Source organism: Oxyura jamaicensis, chromosome 4 (assembly GCF_011077185.1).
Source record: "Oxyura jamaicensis isolate SHBP4307 breed ruddy duck chromosome 4, BPBGC_Ojam_1.0, whole genome shotgun sequence".
In the NCBI taxonomy this organism is placed as follows: Eukaryota; Metazoa; Chordata; class Aves; order Anseriformes; family Anatidae; genus Oxyura; species Oxyura jamaicensis.
The window spans coordinates 65,796,996-65,811,663 of NC_048896.1; the positions used below are offsets into that span (position 1 = coordinate 65,796,996).

Genomic DNA, 14,668 nt, shown 5'->3' on the forward strand with positions numbered 1-14,668 from the left:
TTTCAGGGTATTTTATGTTAGAGAAGGGATATTCTCTGTTCAGCTGCTTATTGAGAAGACTAAAATGATTTCTAAATAGTAATCGACACAACACCAGAGGGACACTGCAAGCTATTAATATATTCAATTTTAAGCAGAATAAACTGAAGAAAAGAAAGCTCAATTTGAAATGGCCAAAATTTGGTTTCTGAAAGCCCCAGGGTTGTTCTCAAAGTACAACCCTGTAACAGTTACATACTGTCATCACTGAAAAGTCATCAGAGGCGTCTACATATCGTAATGCAAAGTAACCGTGTTAGTTTTAGGATTTCTGTGAAATCACAGCTAGTGCAGCTCTGAGGGACTGGCTCCCATCTTCCTCTCTTAGAACACATTCTCTGTTTTTTTGAATGCAGTCTGTATGTACAAGTGGCTCCACTGCACGTATGTGCCTTTATTGAATGTTTTATGGCTGTTTTTTTTCCTTTTATTTCTAGAACTCTAGAAGTTTTGGTGAGTTTGAATGAAGGGCAATCTTTCATGTCCAGCTCATTAACAATTACTGCTTCAGAGTGTGTAAGTAAATAGCTAATGTAATTCAACATAAAATGCTGAAATTCAGTTTCTGTTATGGTTTTATCATTGAATGACTTCCCAGTGCAGAGAACCTCAATGCGCGGCAGGTCTTTTAGGTGTTTAGAATGCACAAATCCACTTAACTGAAAAACACACCTGTGCAGACATACAGAACGTATAGAATTTGATGATATAAGATTTCTTAATATTTAAGTGCATAAATATATGTATGTCCTAAGTAATTTTCTGCAAGTTCTGAGACATGCTTAGAATCTCTTTTATAACACCCGTACACTCAACGAGGAAGTTTTTCAGCTGTTTTGAATTCCTTGATGAAGTGTGTGTGGTGGGGGTTACAGACAGTTTTGTTTTTATTATTATTTTGACAGTTATACAAAACAATGTATTTAATTATTCCCATTAAGGTGGCAGACAGCTTTATGTTAGGAGCATCTTTATTTCAGGATTCCATGTAAGTGAGGTATTAATGTGCCTATCACCCTAGACTTAAAAATAATACTTGAAAGCCATGTCTTACACAGTAGGCTTGGAGATTTCTCTTTGCTTTCTGACACAGGCTCTGTGATCAGGGTTTCTCCTTCCATTGCTGCTGATCTGTTTTGCTAGATGCTTCAGGAGCTGCTGATGTAGACCATATGCAGAACTATACGCAGAGGGAAAGTCCTGGAATTCTCCTCCCCGACGCTACCTCAGCTGGCTCTGTCTTGAGATCCAAGCTCTGTCTGTGTGTTCCTTGTCTGTGCTGTGCCTGTGTTGTGCTATAGCCTGCGAATCGTGCTTTGCTAAACAGATTACAACAAATTACTGTACCACACCGTGCAGCTGTGGCTTTCAAAATACTGGGAAGCTTTCATGCCATTAGAGTCCTGCTCGTTATACACATAATAATGTCTTAAGAGCCAGGTGTGACACAGTCACCTGGGGTCCCGTTCCAGCACAGCTCCACTTTGTAGGATCAGTGGGAGCAGATTGAAGCTGTGTAGTGTGACTTCCGTGCAGCTTTCCTGTCAGGCGCAGAAGCATACAGAACAGTGCCTTCTGCTCATCAGCATGTATTTTTCCAACAGTATTTTAATCACTCGTAGGTAATTAAACTAAAAGAGAACAAATAGTATTTTTTTTTCTATTAATTTTAGAACTAAACACTTGGGTAACTACAGAAGTCAAAGTTATCTCAGTTCAGCCCTTAAGTTTCAGGAAGAAAACCTGAATAAATTGAGAGCTGAAGAAACACATGCTCCCCAATCCGTGTTTCTCTGCTTAAGTGCCTCTTTGTCATTTGGATGCATTTTGATCTTACACCAAAGCACAACGAAGCAGCCTCTCAGCATGATAACCTAAGGAGAGTGGATTTCCTCTTTTTCCTTTTTAGTCCTTTCAGAGAAACCAGTACATGGTAAGTTTATCCCTATGCCCTCTTAAAGATTGCTAAGCTTGCTGACATAGGTAAAAATAAAGCATTGCTGCAAAGGAGATCATACCAAATTGCTGGGTGAAGCAAAATAACTGGCAAAATAACTGTTCCTGCCACTTAGATTGCTTCGCTGTGGTCAGAAGTTTTAACTAACAGCAAACGGAACGAGTACAGATGTGCACTGACAGAAAAAACAGTGGAACTTTTTTTTTCTGTCTTTCATGCATGTTGCAGCAAAGAGAGCTCCATACAAGGAGAACTGCTGTTTCCATAGTAGCAGATGGGCAACTGCAAGAAATGGGTCACTGCTAGAATTCTTCCACTAATTCTAATGGCTGAGCAGCTGATGGCTAGTTGGTATACGAGAGTTACAAGTTCCAGCCTCCCCTAGGAAACACATGTTGCTGCAGAGAAAACAAACAAAAAATGTGTTGCACCTAGGCGCTGAGGCATGCATCTTACCTGTTTCTGGTAAACCTTACTGCCTGGTATATACATGGTTGCCTACACTAATTTGGATAAAGCTCTGCTTCACTTGCAACTGTGCTCGCTTTGGCAGCATCACTTATGCTTGCTGTACTCCAGCATTAGTGATTCCTAGATGTCTCTCCTTTTCCTCCATCTGAATTTCGAGTAAGTTCTGTTTTCATGAGGTCACTGTGGCATGTTTCTCAGTGTTGTTCTAAACCAGCACAGAAGCACAGGCTACCAAGGGTAAGACGAAAAGCACCTACAGGATGTGGGTTTGAGGTGCTGCAGATGGGCTGTTCACTTCCTCATTAAAAGTGACATTGTTGGAAGCAATAGAAGTCATTGAGAATTTCTCAGGACAGTTGCTTCAGGTTCAAATGCCACTACTACAGTCATTTAGTGTGCTATAGTCTGTGCAGTGTGAGCGAATAGTCTGGCTAATTACTAGCTTGCCCAGATGCATGGATCCTAAGCATAAAAGCCTTACTAGAATATATGGATTATCGGTAAATATTCATTAAAATTCCAAGCACCTACCCAAAACATGTGGAACTGAGGCCTATCATGGAAGGTGTTACTGAACTTACACCAAATATGATTTTGACTGAGATACCTATCTTGAAAAGTTTCTCTGTTGGTGAGAAAATGAGACAGTAAGTAGAAAATAAAAAATAAATAAGTGGATTTATTTGGTTGTATCAGCTACTTGGAAGCTGTTCGGGGGCAAGTGGGAAAAACAGAGAGGAATTGTTTTCAATATCCACTGATGTTGTCTTTCTGCTTTCTTTGCAGTCTAGTGGAGTAGCAGCACTTATTGCTGTTCTTGTGCTGTTACTTCTGGTGGCGCTTGGCCTCCTGTGGTGGTTCTGGCCCCTCTGTTGCAAAGTGGTGAGTAAAGACTTTTAAAAAAACTCAATGGACCTGTGATTCGCAATCATAACCTAAACTGTATAGGGAAATACAGATACCATAGGAAATAGCTTAAGCAATAGGAGAGTTACATGTGACGTAAGCCATCTGTTGAGGCAGTTTTCTTTCATTAGTGACAGGCAATAAGATGAAGAAGAAACCAGTTTAAACACCGTGCACTGCACCTTTAGCAGTACTTCTGGCTTTCTGAGAGACTTGCACGCACGGACCAGCTTCAGCAGACTGATGTGCTGCTCATTGGCTTTCTACTGAGCAAGCAGATGTGGTATATTCCTGTGAAATCTCTGAAAAAAAACAGTTCTCTTTTATTTGAAAATTGTTGGCCATAATGGTACACAGATGTTATCCTGAAATCAAAGACCGTTTTAAAAGTACTATCACTAAAATTGGTATTTTTAGTCTATTATAGGCTCTCAAGTTGGAAATGCCTTATTGTCTTAATAATCCCTAGCAAAAAATTAAATTTTCATCTTGCCCACGTTACATATCTTTTCATCTGAATAATGAACGTTTTTTATCCTTTTAGCAGCAATAAGCAATGCTGCTTCACTAACTCTCCTTCCATCTCCTCCAATGCTAGCGTTTTTAAATTGGTGGAGTTTAATATTCATCCACTTCAACAGCAGCACTGAAGACTTGAGAAGTGGAGATTGCTTCCAGGCTGTTACTGTATTCCTTGTCTTCTCTCAGGCATGTGGCAGAGGAACAGACCTTCTCTCCTGACCATGTTGAAGCCAAAAAAAATGAAAAGTTTTGTTTGTCATGGTCCATTAGACACCAGGCTATTCTAGAACAAGAAATCCTCAACCCCTGTTTCCTTCCTCATGGTCTGTGATTTCTGAGACCTAAAAGCTTTCCTCCTCTAATAAAATGACTTTCTTCTGTCTCATTCTTCACATCAGATTCCCATAAGAAATCTAGGAACATTGTCTATTAGTTGTTTTCCCTCAATAATGGTATATATCATTAACCTTCCCATATAATAAAAAAATTAAAATCACTAAAAAGAAAGCTTCCCATTTAGTATTTTAAAATAATTGGCTCACCTTGATTCACAGTTCCCATCGTATGGGAAATCTTCCCACACTACGCATCTTCCTCTCGTTACAGTAAATAGTGAGCCTCAGTCCCTTGAGAGCAGGAATTCTTGAGAGCAGAGTGATGATTCTGTAATGACAATCAATATGATGCTTTCTGGATTTGTATGTTGAAGTCCTATATAAAAAGTCAAATGTGCAGCTCTGTAACTAAAATTAACTGAATAGCGGCACTGTGTAACGAACTGCAGAGCGAAGATGGTACCATGGGTGCCCATGGGTGCACAGTGATATTAATGCAGGCTTCTGTCTAGGCTAACCTTCTTGGTGGAGATAACTTGGGCATCTCCACAAAGAGCTGCACCAAGAGGTAAGAAAATGTCCCTTCATCCTGATTTATCTCACGCTTAAGTATGTTACTCCCTGATGTTTACTCTAAGGAATAGTAACTTACCCAGAGTATCTTTTCTGGATGCGATGCTTGGTTTGTAATTGGCTACTGCGAGGGAAGCCTTCGGCTCTAGATTAATGAACTGTTATTAAGAAGCTGCCTAACTTGTATGGGAGCAATAAAACCAGGGCCCTTTAAATTTTAGTGCTGTTGTTTCCTCCCACCTCTCATAGACATTATCTGTTTCCTTAAAAATAAACAGTCATTTTAGGTCATCATTCCCTACAACAACACTGAGCTCCAAAACCACATACTTTTGCACTGAACCTATTACCAAATACCAACTCTTCATTTCTTGTTGTTTTGATGTCTGTTTCCTCACCTCGTTACACTGTGGTTCCATTCTTTTCCTTCTATTCTGCATTTAGGTTCTTATATTACATGCTATTATCACTTCTGGCTAAGTACTTCTGGGCTTTGGTGTTTGAGAAGAGGGCCAGCATATTAGGGCCAGCCAGGAACTCCTCTGCCCTTTCTCAGAGCCCACTGCCCAGGCAGAGTGGTGTGTGTTTCATGGGACAAAACCCAGGAGCAAGGCTGAAAGCAGGAAGCTTCAAGTCTTGTGTCATGGGCTGCAGAACTGAATGGAAAAGAGAGAAGCAAAATGTGTTGCATACAAAACAGAATGGGTGTTCTGAGCCACACAAGGGTGTGATCCCTGTCACCCACAGGAAATGTTGTGAGCTTCAGGTGATTTGGGAATTCCACTTTATCCTTGCTAGGACTCAGTCTTCACAGCGTTCCTTGATACAAAGTCCGTGTTGGGGTAGGGGCACTCCTTTTTCTTCTTTCTCTTTTTTCCCTTCCCCCCACCCCGCTTTTTTTTTTTTTTTTTTTTTTTTTTTAAAGCAGTTCACTGTTGACAGTTCTTTCACTCTTCCCTCAATATCAGAACATATGATCGCATCAAGCTGGCTTCAGGCTCTGGTGCTGACATTTCCTAATGCCCACATCACGCGAACATTTGAAAAGTGTTAATGAGCAGATCAAAGGGACTGTTGCCTGAAGCAACTAACTTTTTTTTTAAAGAAATCGGCTTTCCTCCAAACTCAAGTCTTCATTCTTTGCAACTAAATAAATGAGGTGCAGCCTTGCCTGTGATGATGATGATGATAAAACAAAACAAAATTACATGTGTTTAATAAGACAGTAGCATTATCCAGAGTTTTCAGTATTTCAACAATCTGAATCAAGTTCAGGGAAAGTTAATTTAGCAGTATGATGATCTCAGTATCTGCAGTGTCATGCTACACTTGCACTGGTTTATGCTGAAACCACATTCATTCTTTTGATTTCTCTTTTTTAAAAAAATGTTTTTCTCCCGATTTCACTTGAAATAGCAGGCAAGACTGAGAATATTCTTTGTGTGTGCATGAGAGAGAGAGTGTGTGTGTGTGAGGAGCCTGTGGAAACATAAGGATGCAGGCATTTACATTCCACTTCTGTCAGCAAGGGTGAGTATCTGCTACTCAAAGCAGATTATTTTCTCACACCACTGTCACATTTAAAGTAAGTTTCATTTTCTGAAGCTATTAGAAATAGCAGCTAATTAATGTATTGGTTAGTTTCAAATCAGGTTTACCCTATAACTTCAGGGATTTTAGCAGCTGCCATAGGATTGAATCCTTTGCTCAGGGAGTCAAACAAAAACTGTCACTGCCTTGTGACTTTCAAGCCCTGTGAGGTAGAGTTCTCATTGATTCTTTGGGGTAGAAATTTTGATTCAATTAAAACCAATAGGCACAGGGCCCAACTTTAGCATGTTTACAAGTTTGCTGTACAAAGCTGTCTTTGCTCAGAAGAGATCGCAGGGCTTAAGAATCATAGAATTATAGACAGTGCAGTGATCATACTGTTTAATGATGTAAGTCTGCGCCCTAGGTCGGCCTTCTGTCCTGTATAGGTAGCAGGCTTGGTAGGAAAATACGTGTTTTCGAGGTAATGGTTAGAGACAGGCAAAAGGGAAAGAAAAATGAGAAGTAAGTTAGATAATGTGAACATTAGTAGATTGAGAGCATCATTTTACTGCTTACAGTCTTTTAATTGCTTTCAGTGAGAATGGAAGATTTTCATGGCTTGGAAAATCTTGCTCAGCACCCAGATCTCTCAGAATCTGTCCCATGATCCATCTGTGTTGTTGTTTCTGTAAAGTTCAGACAGTAATTGCAATCTAGCTTTCAGCAATGTTTGACAAACTAAATAGTTGATTTCTGTTAGTACTTTGAAAATTCCTGATGGCTGGTAGGAAAAAATATTCAGAAATATTTAAAGAAAAACAATTTCTTGGCATGTTTTAGCAACATCCTACAGCAAAGGCATGTATGATTAAAATCCAATATTGAATTCCCAATCCATTGGAAGTACTCTGAGCATAATAAATAGTTCAGTATGTTAAACCTGAAGTACCATGGAAAAATGTTTCCAAGAGTACCATAACTTACTTGTCTGACTTGATCTAATTCCTTTATCCAGTGCTAAAGATACACAGCTTGTTTTGGCAGTAACTATCTTGGTGGCACTGTGACTTGGATGTAAGTCAAAAAGGAAAACTCTTGAATACTGGTCAAGTAAGAGATGTTTCTTTAATGTCTGATGCTATACATCTGTGCAATGACAGAATACTTGTTGGCTGTGGTAGGGTTAATGGAAGTGCTACAATTAATTACACAGAGCAAAGAAAATAATACATATCATAATTATGGTACTTAATCCTGAAGTATGAGATGTACATGGTTGTCGTGGACAATTTTGGTTGGGCTAAGGCATAGCAGAAATAAATACCTTTACATTCATGGGATATTTTTTAGTCATTTGTATACAACATTCAAGCACAAAAAATGCCCTGATATCACTCAAATGCTTCTTTTTAGCTTTATTAGCCTGCTTTTCTTGTGGAATAATGCCTGTGCTTTCATTTTCTGCCTTTACCATTTAAAAGGGTTGCTGTCTTCCTCTTCCCCTCCCTTTACTGCTGGGTGGTTTCCTTTCAGTACCAGGGAACTCCCTGAGATTTACAGTATGCATGCAAGAAAGAGAATAGTAAGAAAATGTAGGTAGAGGTTTAAATATAGGTGTGAATGAATTACCATATGAGTGGTCCTTATCCAGTAACAGCTTTAAGCAGCCTTGCAAATGTGTAACTCCCACTTGCAGGCACTCCAGGCTGAACAGTCAAGGAGTGACATACTTAAATTATTAGTCTGAAATGTGAGACCCGCGGAAATGATCTGGACGTCTAGAGGTGAAGCCTGAGCTACCAGAAGGCATTTCACACTTGTCATTGGGCCAGAAATTATCCAGCAGCATGGCATGGCACAAAGAAGCAGGCGTCTCGGCCCAACATTATGCAAGACCTCACATAGACCTTGGGCTGCTTTTCCTCCCAGGCTTGCTAATTAACTCCATAGGATTTCATCACTGGCTATTACTTAGAATGACTGAGTCCTATCCGGTCAGGAAGCAAAGTGGCAGACACGTCTGCCCAAAGAGTGTCTGCCAGTCAATTGATTTTATTTTCTATCAGACGGATGGTGTTAATTTCCAGAAGGCCTTGATAATCAATACCCAAGGGACTAGGCAGCCAGTTTATGAACAGATGTGGGGGACTCAGATGGAAACCGTTCACTCTTAAAATTTTCTGTTGGCTTTTTGATGCTGCCAGCACAATTCCTTATGCTTCTCTATTTGTTTTTTTTTAGGTCATCAAAGATCCCCCTCCACCTCCAACAGCTCCAAAAGAGGTACAGTATAAAAGTGCTTTGCTCATCACACTGGTTGCATAGTACCATTCCTCAGTGCTCTCCTGTGTTCTACGCATCTGGCTCCTTTGTATTTTTTAGGAAATAGAGCTCTTTGTAAGCAACTGCTCAAGAAGAAAGAACTGTCTCATGAGAAGTCTTAGGCTGAGAGCAGGATGGCCAAAGTCCACATCTCTGTTCTCTCTTGGTCATCTCAGAGTGGTGTGAATTTAGTCACTTAAGTACACATCCAAAGAAACATTTAGGAGCTTTATTCCAAGACAGTTGAACATTATTTTTTTTTCATTCTGCAATGAAAGCAGAAAGACTTATATGACAGTCTAAAGATTCATCATATGATTTTAAATAGGGTTTTCCCACAGCTTTATCATTTCAGACACTGAAGAATCCTTATAAGGAAACTTCTCTCTTAAGGGCAATAATGTAATAGAGGATCTCCTGGTGGCTTCAGTGTTTTTGCCTCTTCGTCTTGATTTAGCCAATTGTTTGAGCGTATTCAAGTGTCTTCTGACAGCTAAATCCATGATAAGGTATTTCACTGAGCTAAGGGAGCCAAGAGCAAGTTTGAGAAAGGTTGGCTTAGGAAACTGTGATCGGCTGCATAACCTTTATCTGCAGATCTGCTGAACGCTGCCTGCTGAATCCCAATGAAGAGGACTGATAATCTGGCTCACTGAAGGCATTACATTTTCTGTTAGAGGAAGACACCACCAATCCTTTTCTTTGTATTTTACTTGTTTTTATTAATGGAAAGGAAAAGGACAGGATGAATGAATACTGATCAGTAAAATACACAGTTGGATTCTCCATTTCGATTTTCCTAATGGATGCCAGCAGTGCTTTTCCCATGCAAAACCCTAAAGTTATTTCCAAATGCGATCAGATTTTGTTTGGAAATCGGTGAACATTTGGGGAACCTAAAAATCTGGTCCTTCACACCTAAGATAGGAAAACCTTTTCTCTCTAACTCTAATGAGATACACTAAAAATACAATAAAATAAAAAAAGAAGTATCCTTTTCAAGAAAGTGTCTTTGAATTTATTGACAGGAAGAAGAACAAGAACCATTGCCCACCAAGAAGTGGCCCACAGTGGATGCTTCCTACTATGGTGGACGAGGAGTTGGAGGAATTAAAAGGATGGAGGTTTGTGCCATATAAAGATGACTATTCACTAAAACACAAGATCTCTGAGGATGCAAATGGTGGAAAGAAAGACCTTTAAAGTGTACTGGAAATACAATGGTATAATGTTTGCTTCTTTCCCAATGACATAAGCCTTATAAAATTTTTACCATATCGAATAATTTTGACCTTGCTTATGAAAGAACAGCTTTCAGTAGTTCCATTTGACTGGAACTTTAAATAGCTGCCCGAAGACATGCTCTTTCCATCAAACTAATGAAAAGTAGAGAGTGAGAGCCTTTTCTGAATGTTTTGGAAGAAATTACAGTGAAACATAAGTCCTCTAACTGTGGGCCAGCCAAATGCGTTGACAATGGTGACGCTAAGGAGAAGCTTGATCCCAGAGGAACTCTCAGCGACAACAGTGCCTGTCTTTGAAGAGACATGATAGCATCATGTTAATTAAAACAGAATGAAAAATGTGCGTCCTTATGGGCATGTCCTTATGTCAGATTTTACAGTCAAGTCAGCCTTTATGGAATTTGCAAAGCAGTTTTCTATGTTTAAGTTTAATCTGTGAAACTTCCACTGTCTGAAATACCCACCTAGGCCATATAGACATATCTTGATCAAATGGTAAATGTATCGGCCTAAGAACCATCTTTGCCTGCATTCTTTTGAAATGCAGCAGAAGAACGTGCAACTTTAAAGCTGTGTTATTCCTTCAGCAGTTCAGAATCGCAAATTTAGAAGAGCCTCAGATTTTAGAAAAATAAACCACTTTGTATAGTGCTTTTCAGATGCAAACTAGAAAATGCTTTCCAACATAAAGAATTGCAGGCCTGGATTTTTAACAGGTGCCATGATGTGCCTCCAGAAGGCGTTTCAGGGTTTAAATCATTACAGTTTGTATACAAGATCTTATCCAATGAAACCTGATAGATACCCAATGAACACATATAGTATCAGTACCATAAAGAAATGTGTGTATCAGATGGCAAATATAAAGTGTTTTCTTTTTAAAAAAGAGAGGAGAAAGTAATAATTAGGCTAGAAAACATTCTTATTTGTACTAGGAATTTTGTGCAGAACAAAGGGTTAAAGATGTAAACCAACTGAAATTGCTGCCAACACAAATTCTTAAAAGGTATTTCATTCCTTGGAGCTGTCTCTCTGTCTTTTTTAGAACCTGAGAGTAGTCAGCAATTTTGGGGGTTGGGCAACTCATCTTATATGGCTCAGCATTTGAATATGAAGCTTTAAGTCTGTCCTGCAGAATCTGTTACAGTGGGGCTGAAGGGAAAGGTGGCTTAATTACCTATTTCCAGCTGTTTGGACAGAGAGGTATCTGACCTCATACCTTTCACTGGCTCGAGAGAACGTTACTCATTTGGTGAATCAGAGCAAAGTAAGTGTGAAAACAGGACAGCAAACAAAAACACTCTTACATCATGATGAACGTATGCAAGTCTAAGGGAGGTCATTCCTTACCTGACAATTCAACATGGATAGTGGTTTCTGTGCTGTGGTGAATGAAAAACTTGCTGGTCTAGTCATTCCATTTTCTTCAGTGTTTTCAGTTTGTGTGGTCATTCAGTTGTCTAATTTTAATTGCTTCTGTCTTCCATGTGTTCTGTTCTTCTGCCATTCTTCTGACAGCTTGATTTTTACGGCAATTTCCTTAGAGAGAGAAAAGCAGAGAATGAAACAATAAACTTCCACTTACTGGTCCTGTCCAACTTACCTTACTAAATTCTCTTTCAGGGCAATTACATTCAGTCCTTCCTTACCCACTAGTTTCATCTTTCTGTGACAGTCCAGAACACATTAGCCAGTGTGGCTCACTCTTCCTAGATTTGTCTTTTGGCATTGCTTTTGAGTTTTATGATGTCATTTCGGGACCCTACCCATTACAGACAGTAAGTTTTCATATTAAAGTTGTATTGTCAGTGTCCACAAATTCTGGTTTCTTCTTGGTGAAGCCACTTCAGTTTGTAGGAGAAGGTCATTCTATCAGTAAGGCATCTACCATCTATCTCTAAGTGGTTTTAACAGTGTTTAAAATACATTTTAACAACCTCATAAAAAACACTGTAAAAGTACCATTGATCACAGTGAAAGATACAGATGCATTTTAATGACTCAGCAGGGTCTACTTGGACGTGAAAGCCCAATCTAATATTGCAGAGACAGGATTCCCCAGTGAAAAAAAGAAATCACTAAGTGAGCCAAATAGTAAAGTTCAAAATAACAGAAAGGGTCAAAACAATCCCTCTAAGAAACGATGGTCTTTTACAAAGGTCAAATGTAGTATTACAGACCAAATCAAGCTCTGCTGTACTTTGGTGCTCTCATTCTCTACATTGAGATTACAGTGGTAACAGACACTTGGTGATTAAACAACATGATTTTCTGCAAGGGTATTTCATTTGTCTGAAAGAAGGGGCAGACTACATCTTGCCCTACATCTATATTTTCCTCACTCTCTGTATCAGCATGTTCTGCATATGGAGGTGAGGAGGATGAAGAAATCAGGCTGCTTTCTTCTCCCATCTCATGGCATAGTTATCCCAGCACATTACAGAGTCCCTACCAGACCCAGACTTATTCCTCTGTCCGGGTAGCAGAGGGAAGACTAGGGTTATGTCATTTTCCTGGTGAGGAAAACAATTCTGTGTCCCTTTGCACTGGGAGAATTGTTGCATCCCACTGTTTTTCTGCGTACTTTCCAAGTGCTCAAATTGGCAGGTAGCAAGATAGAACTGACGTATACTTACCAAGCACTGTGCAGTGATGCTCTTAATTCTTTCCCCAAAGTGGAAGGTCACTGTTCTCCAATTTTTCTTATTTTGATTCTTCTCTTTTGATGTCTGGCATCTTCTGTCAGGAGGTCCCTGAAAAAAACAAGTATGTTGGTGGAGTCCTGCAAGAATGGTTAGCTGTTTTCCACAAACTGTTTCATGACTCACCAGCATGTCAGTTACCCAAGATGTAGTGTCAGAACTTAATTTCCTGCCTGTAGGTTTATCAGGTCCTTCTCACATGCTAGATTGTAGCAGATGGCAGGATATAGAAAGTCTTGCACTGAAAATAATTGGGGCCACTTTTAGCAAGAACTTTTAAACTCCAGCTGTATCTTTTAGATGCTCTTTTTGGATGAGAAAGTAAGAGTCTTGTCTAGGCTTGTTTGTTTGTAGGATACAGCAAACATACTTGCTCAAATTGCTGCACCATGTTTCCAATTACAGTAAGAAATAAGATTAGCATAGCAAAACATACCATCTCTCTTGGAGGAAAGTGTTTTTTTGTTTGTTTGTTTGTTTGTTTGTTTGTTTGTTTTCTGTACTTTCTCCTTACAGCCTAGTAATTCCAGCCTTTCATTAAAGTGGAAATATGTGCTCATATCACCAACAACAATAATGCGGGCTTCCATTCCGTTCGAACTATTTGTATATACTTTATGCTCTTGAAGCAGTGATAGAATATACACTGTTACATGTTACACATTAACTTATTAAGTACTAATTTGCCACAGTTTTCTTGTCTTTTGCCTACGGTGCATTTACATCTCAACTCTGGCTTTACTTAGGTTCGCTGGGGTGATAAAGGATCCACTGAAGAAGGGGCTAGATTAGAAAAGGCAAAAAATGCTGTGGTGAAACTCCCAGAAGAACCAGAAGAACCTTTTCATCCTAAGCCACCTAAACCAAAGCCTACCTCACCAGTCATTCAGGAGAAGTGGTATACGCCAATTAAGGTAATCCTTTTCATCTTCGGTACAATACGGTTTTGTACTAAAGCTGGATTTTGTGTGCCTTACCAGTCTTACGCATGCTGAACTGTACATTTTTTTCCAAGTATTCCTGACCAAATATAATGTACTGTTCTCAATATGAACACCTACTCAGGATGAATAGCAGGAGCAATTTTTATCCCTCCATCAGTATTTCATCATTAATTACCACATTCTGTTATGCTTCCACACAAAGGGACATACCGTACAGTAAGAGTATTAAAATACATGGGAGCTCTACTGGCATGTGGTCTGTCTCAGTGTATACCTAATCAAGGCTGCACAGTCCATAGGTGATTAGTACGTTTGCAATGTTTGCAAACTTACTATTAGATAATTATTTATATTCATTATATAAAATATTTATTGTATAAAATATTATATTAATAGCATTTCTATTATTATATTTAGTTTGCCCATTACTAATCAAGAGAAGCAAAAAATTATATAAAACAATACAATGCAAAAAGTTTTGACTGAAATAAATGGAATAATAAATGTTATAAAATACAGACATTTTCCTCTGCAGATTGCATGAGTCACCTGCAAACCTGTAATAAGCTCTTCTTAAAAACTGAAGATGGCTCCATAACTACCTTTCTTTAAATATGTAAGAACAGAGAATACAAAGATTTAGCTGCGGTAAGAATAAAGCTAGTCCATCTTCCTAACTCCTAGTAAGTACTTTCTGAATTGGAGAAAGGCCTGAACACGTTCTCTGCACACACACACAAACTCTGCAGCCCATCCATGCGAGTGGGATGCTTCCTGACAAGCATCAGAGCTGCTCTGCATGTTCTGCACAGTCTGAGCGCTCACAGTGAACCTGCTGCATTCAGTACATGTTGGACTTGCAACACAGCACAGATCAGCCATATGCCTAGCAGGTCCAAGGCTTCCCTGAGAACCATGAACTTCCTGTAAACATGCTGTAACAACAAATAGATTTATGTGGGAGAAATCCTAGATGGACATGTGGCAAATCAGCCTGAAGTACTGACAAATAAACAGGTTACTTCTAGATCACTCAGAAATAAATGTGAGGCAGGTCATGGTCTCTCTGCTCTCAGCAGAGGTAAGTACTTTCTTTGTACTCACTGATGGGAAAGATCAG

General features: G+C 39.3%; 1 protein-coding gene and 1 long non-coding RNA gene across 2 annotated transcripts in view; one reads left to right on the top strand and one right to left on the bottom strand.

The window, feature by feature from the left end:
• Positions 1-14,668, top strand: part of ANTXR2 (ANTXR cell adhesion molecule 2) — a 110,961-nt gene that overhangs the window by 50,404 nt on the left and 45,889 nt on the right. The window contains exons 11-15 of the mRNA XM_035323979.1: positions 477-555; positions 3,254-3,349; positions 8,578-8,619; positions 9,687-9,782; positions 13,351-13,518. Coding sequence (XP_035179870.1) covers positions 477-555; positions 3,254-3,349; positions 8,578-8,619; positions 9,687-9,782; positions 13,351-13,518 — 481 coding nt within the window. The remainder of the gene's footprint in view (positions 1-476; positions 556-3,253; positions 3,350-8,577; positions 8,620-9,686; positions 9,783-13,350; positions 13,519-14,668) is intronic.
• Positions 4,258-12,655, bottom strand: LOC118165748. The gene is made up of 3 exons (XR_004750220.1): positions 12,539-12,655; positions 11,253-11,441; positions 4,258-4,558 (listed from the first exon to the last, which is right to left on the bottom strand). It is a non-coding gene; the product is annotated as an uncharacterized LOC118165748 (long non-coding RNA).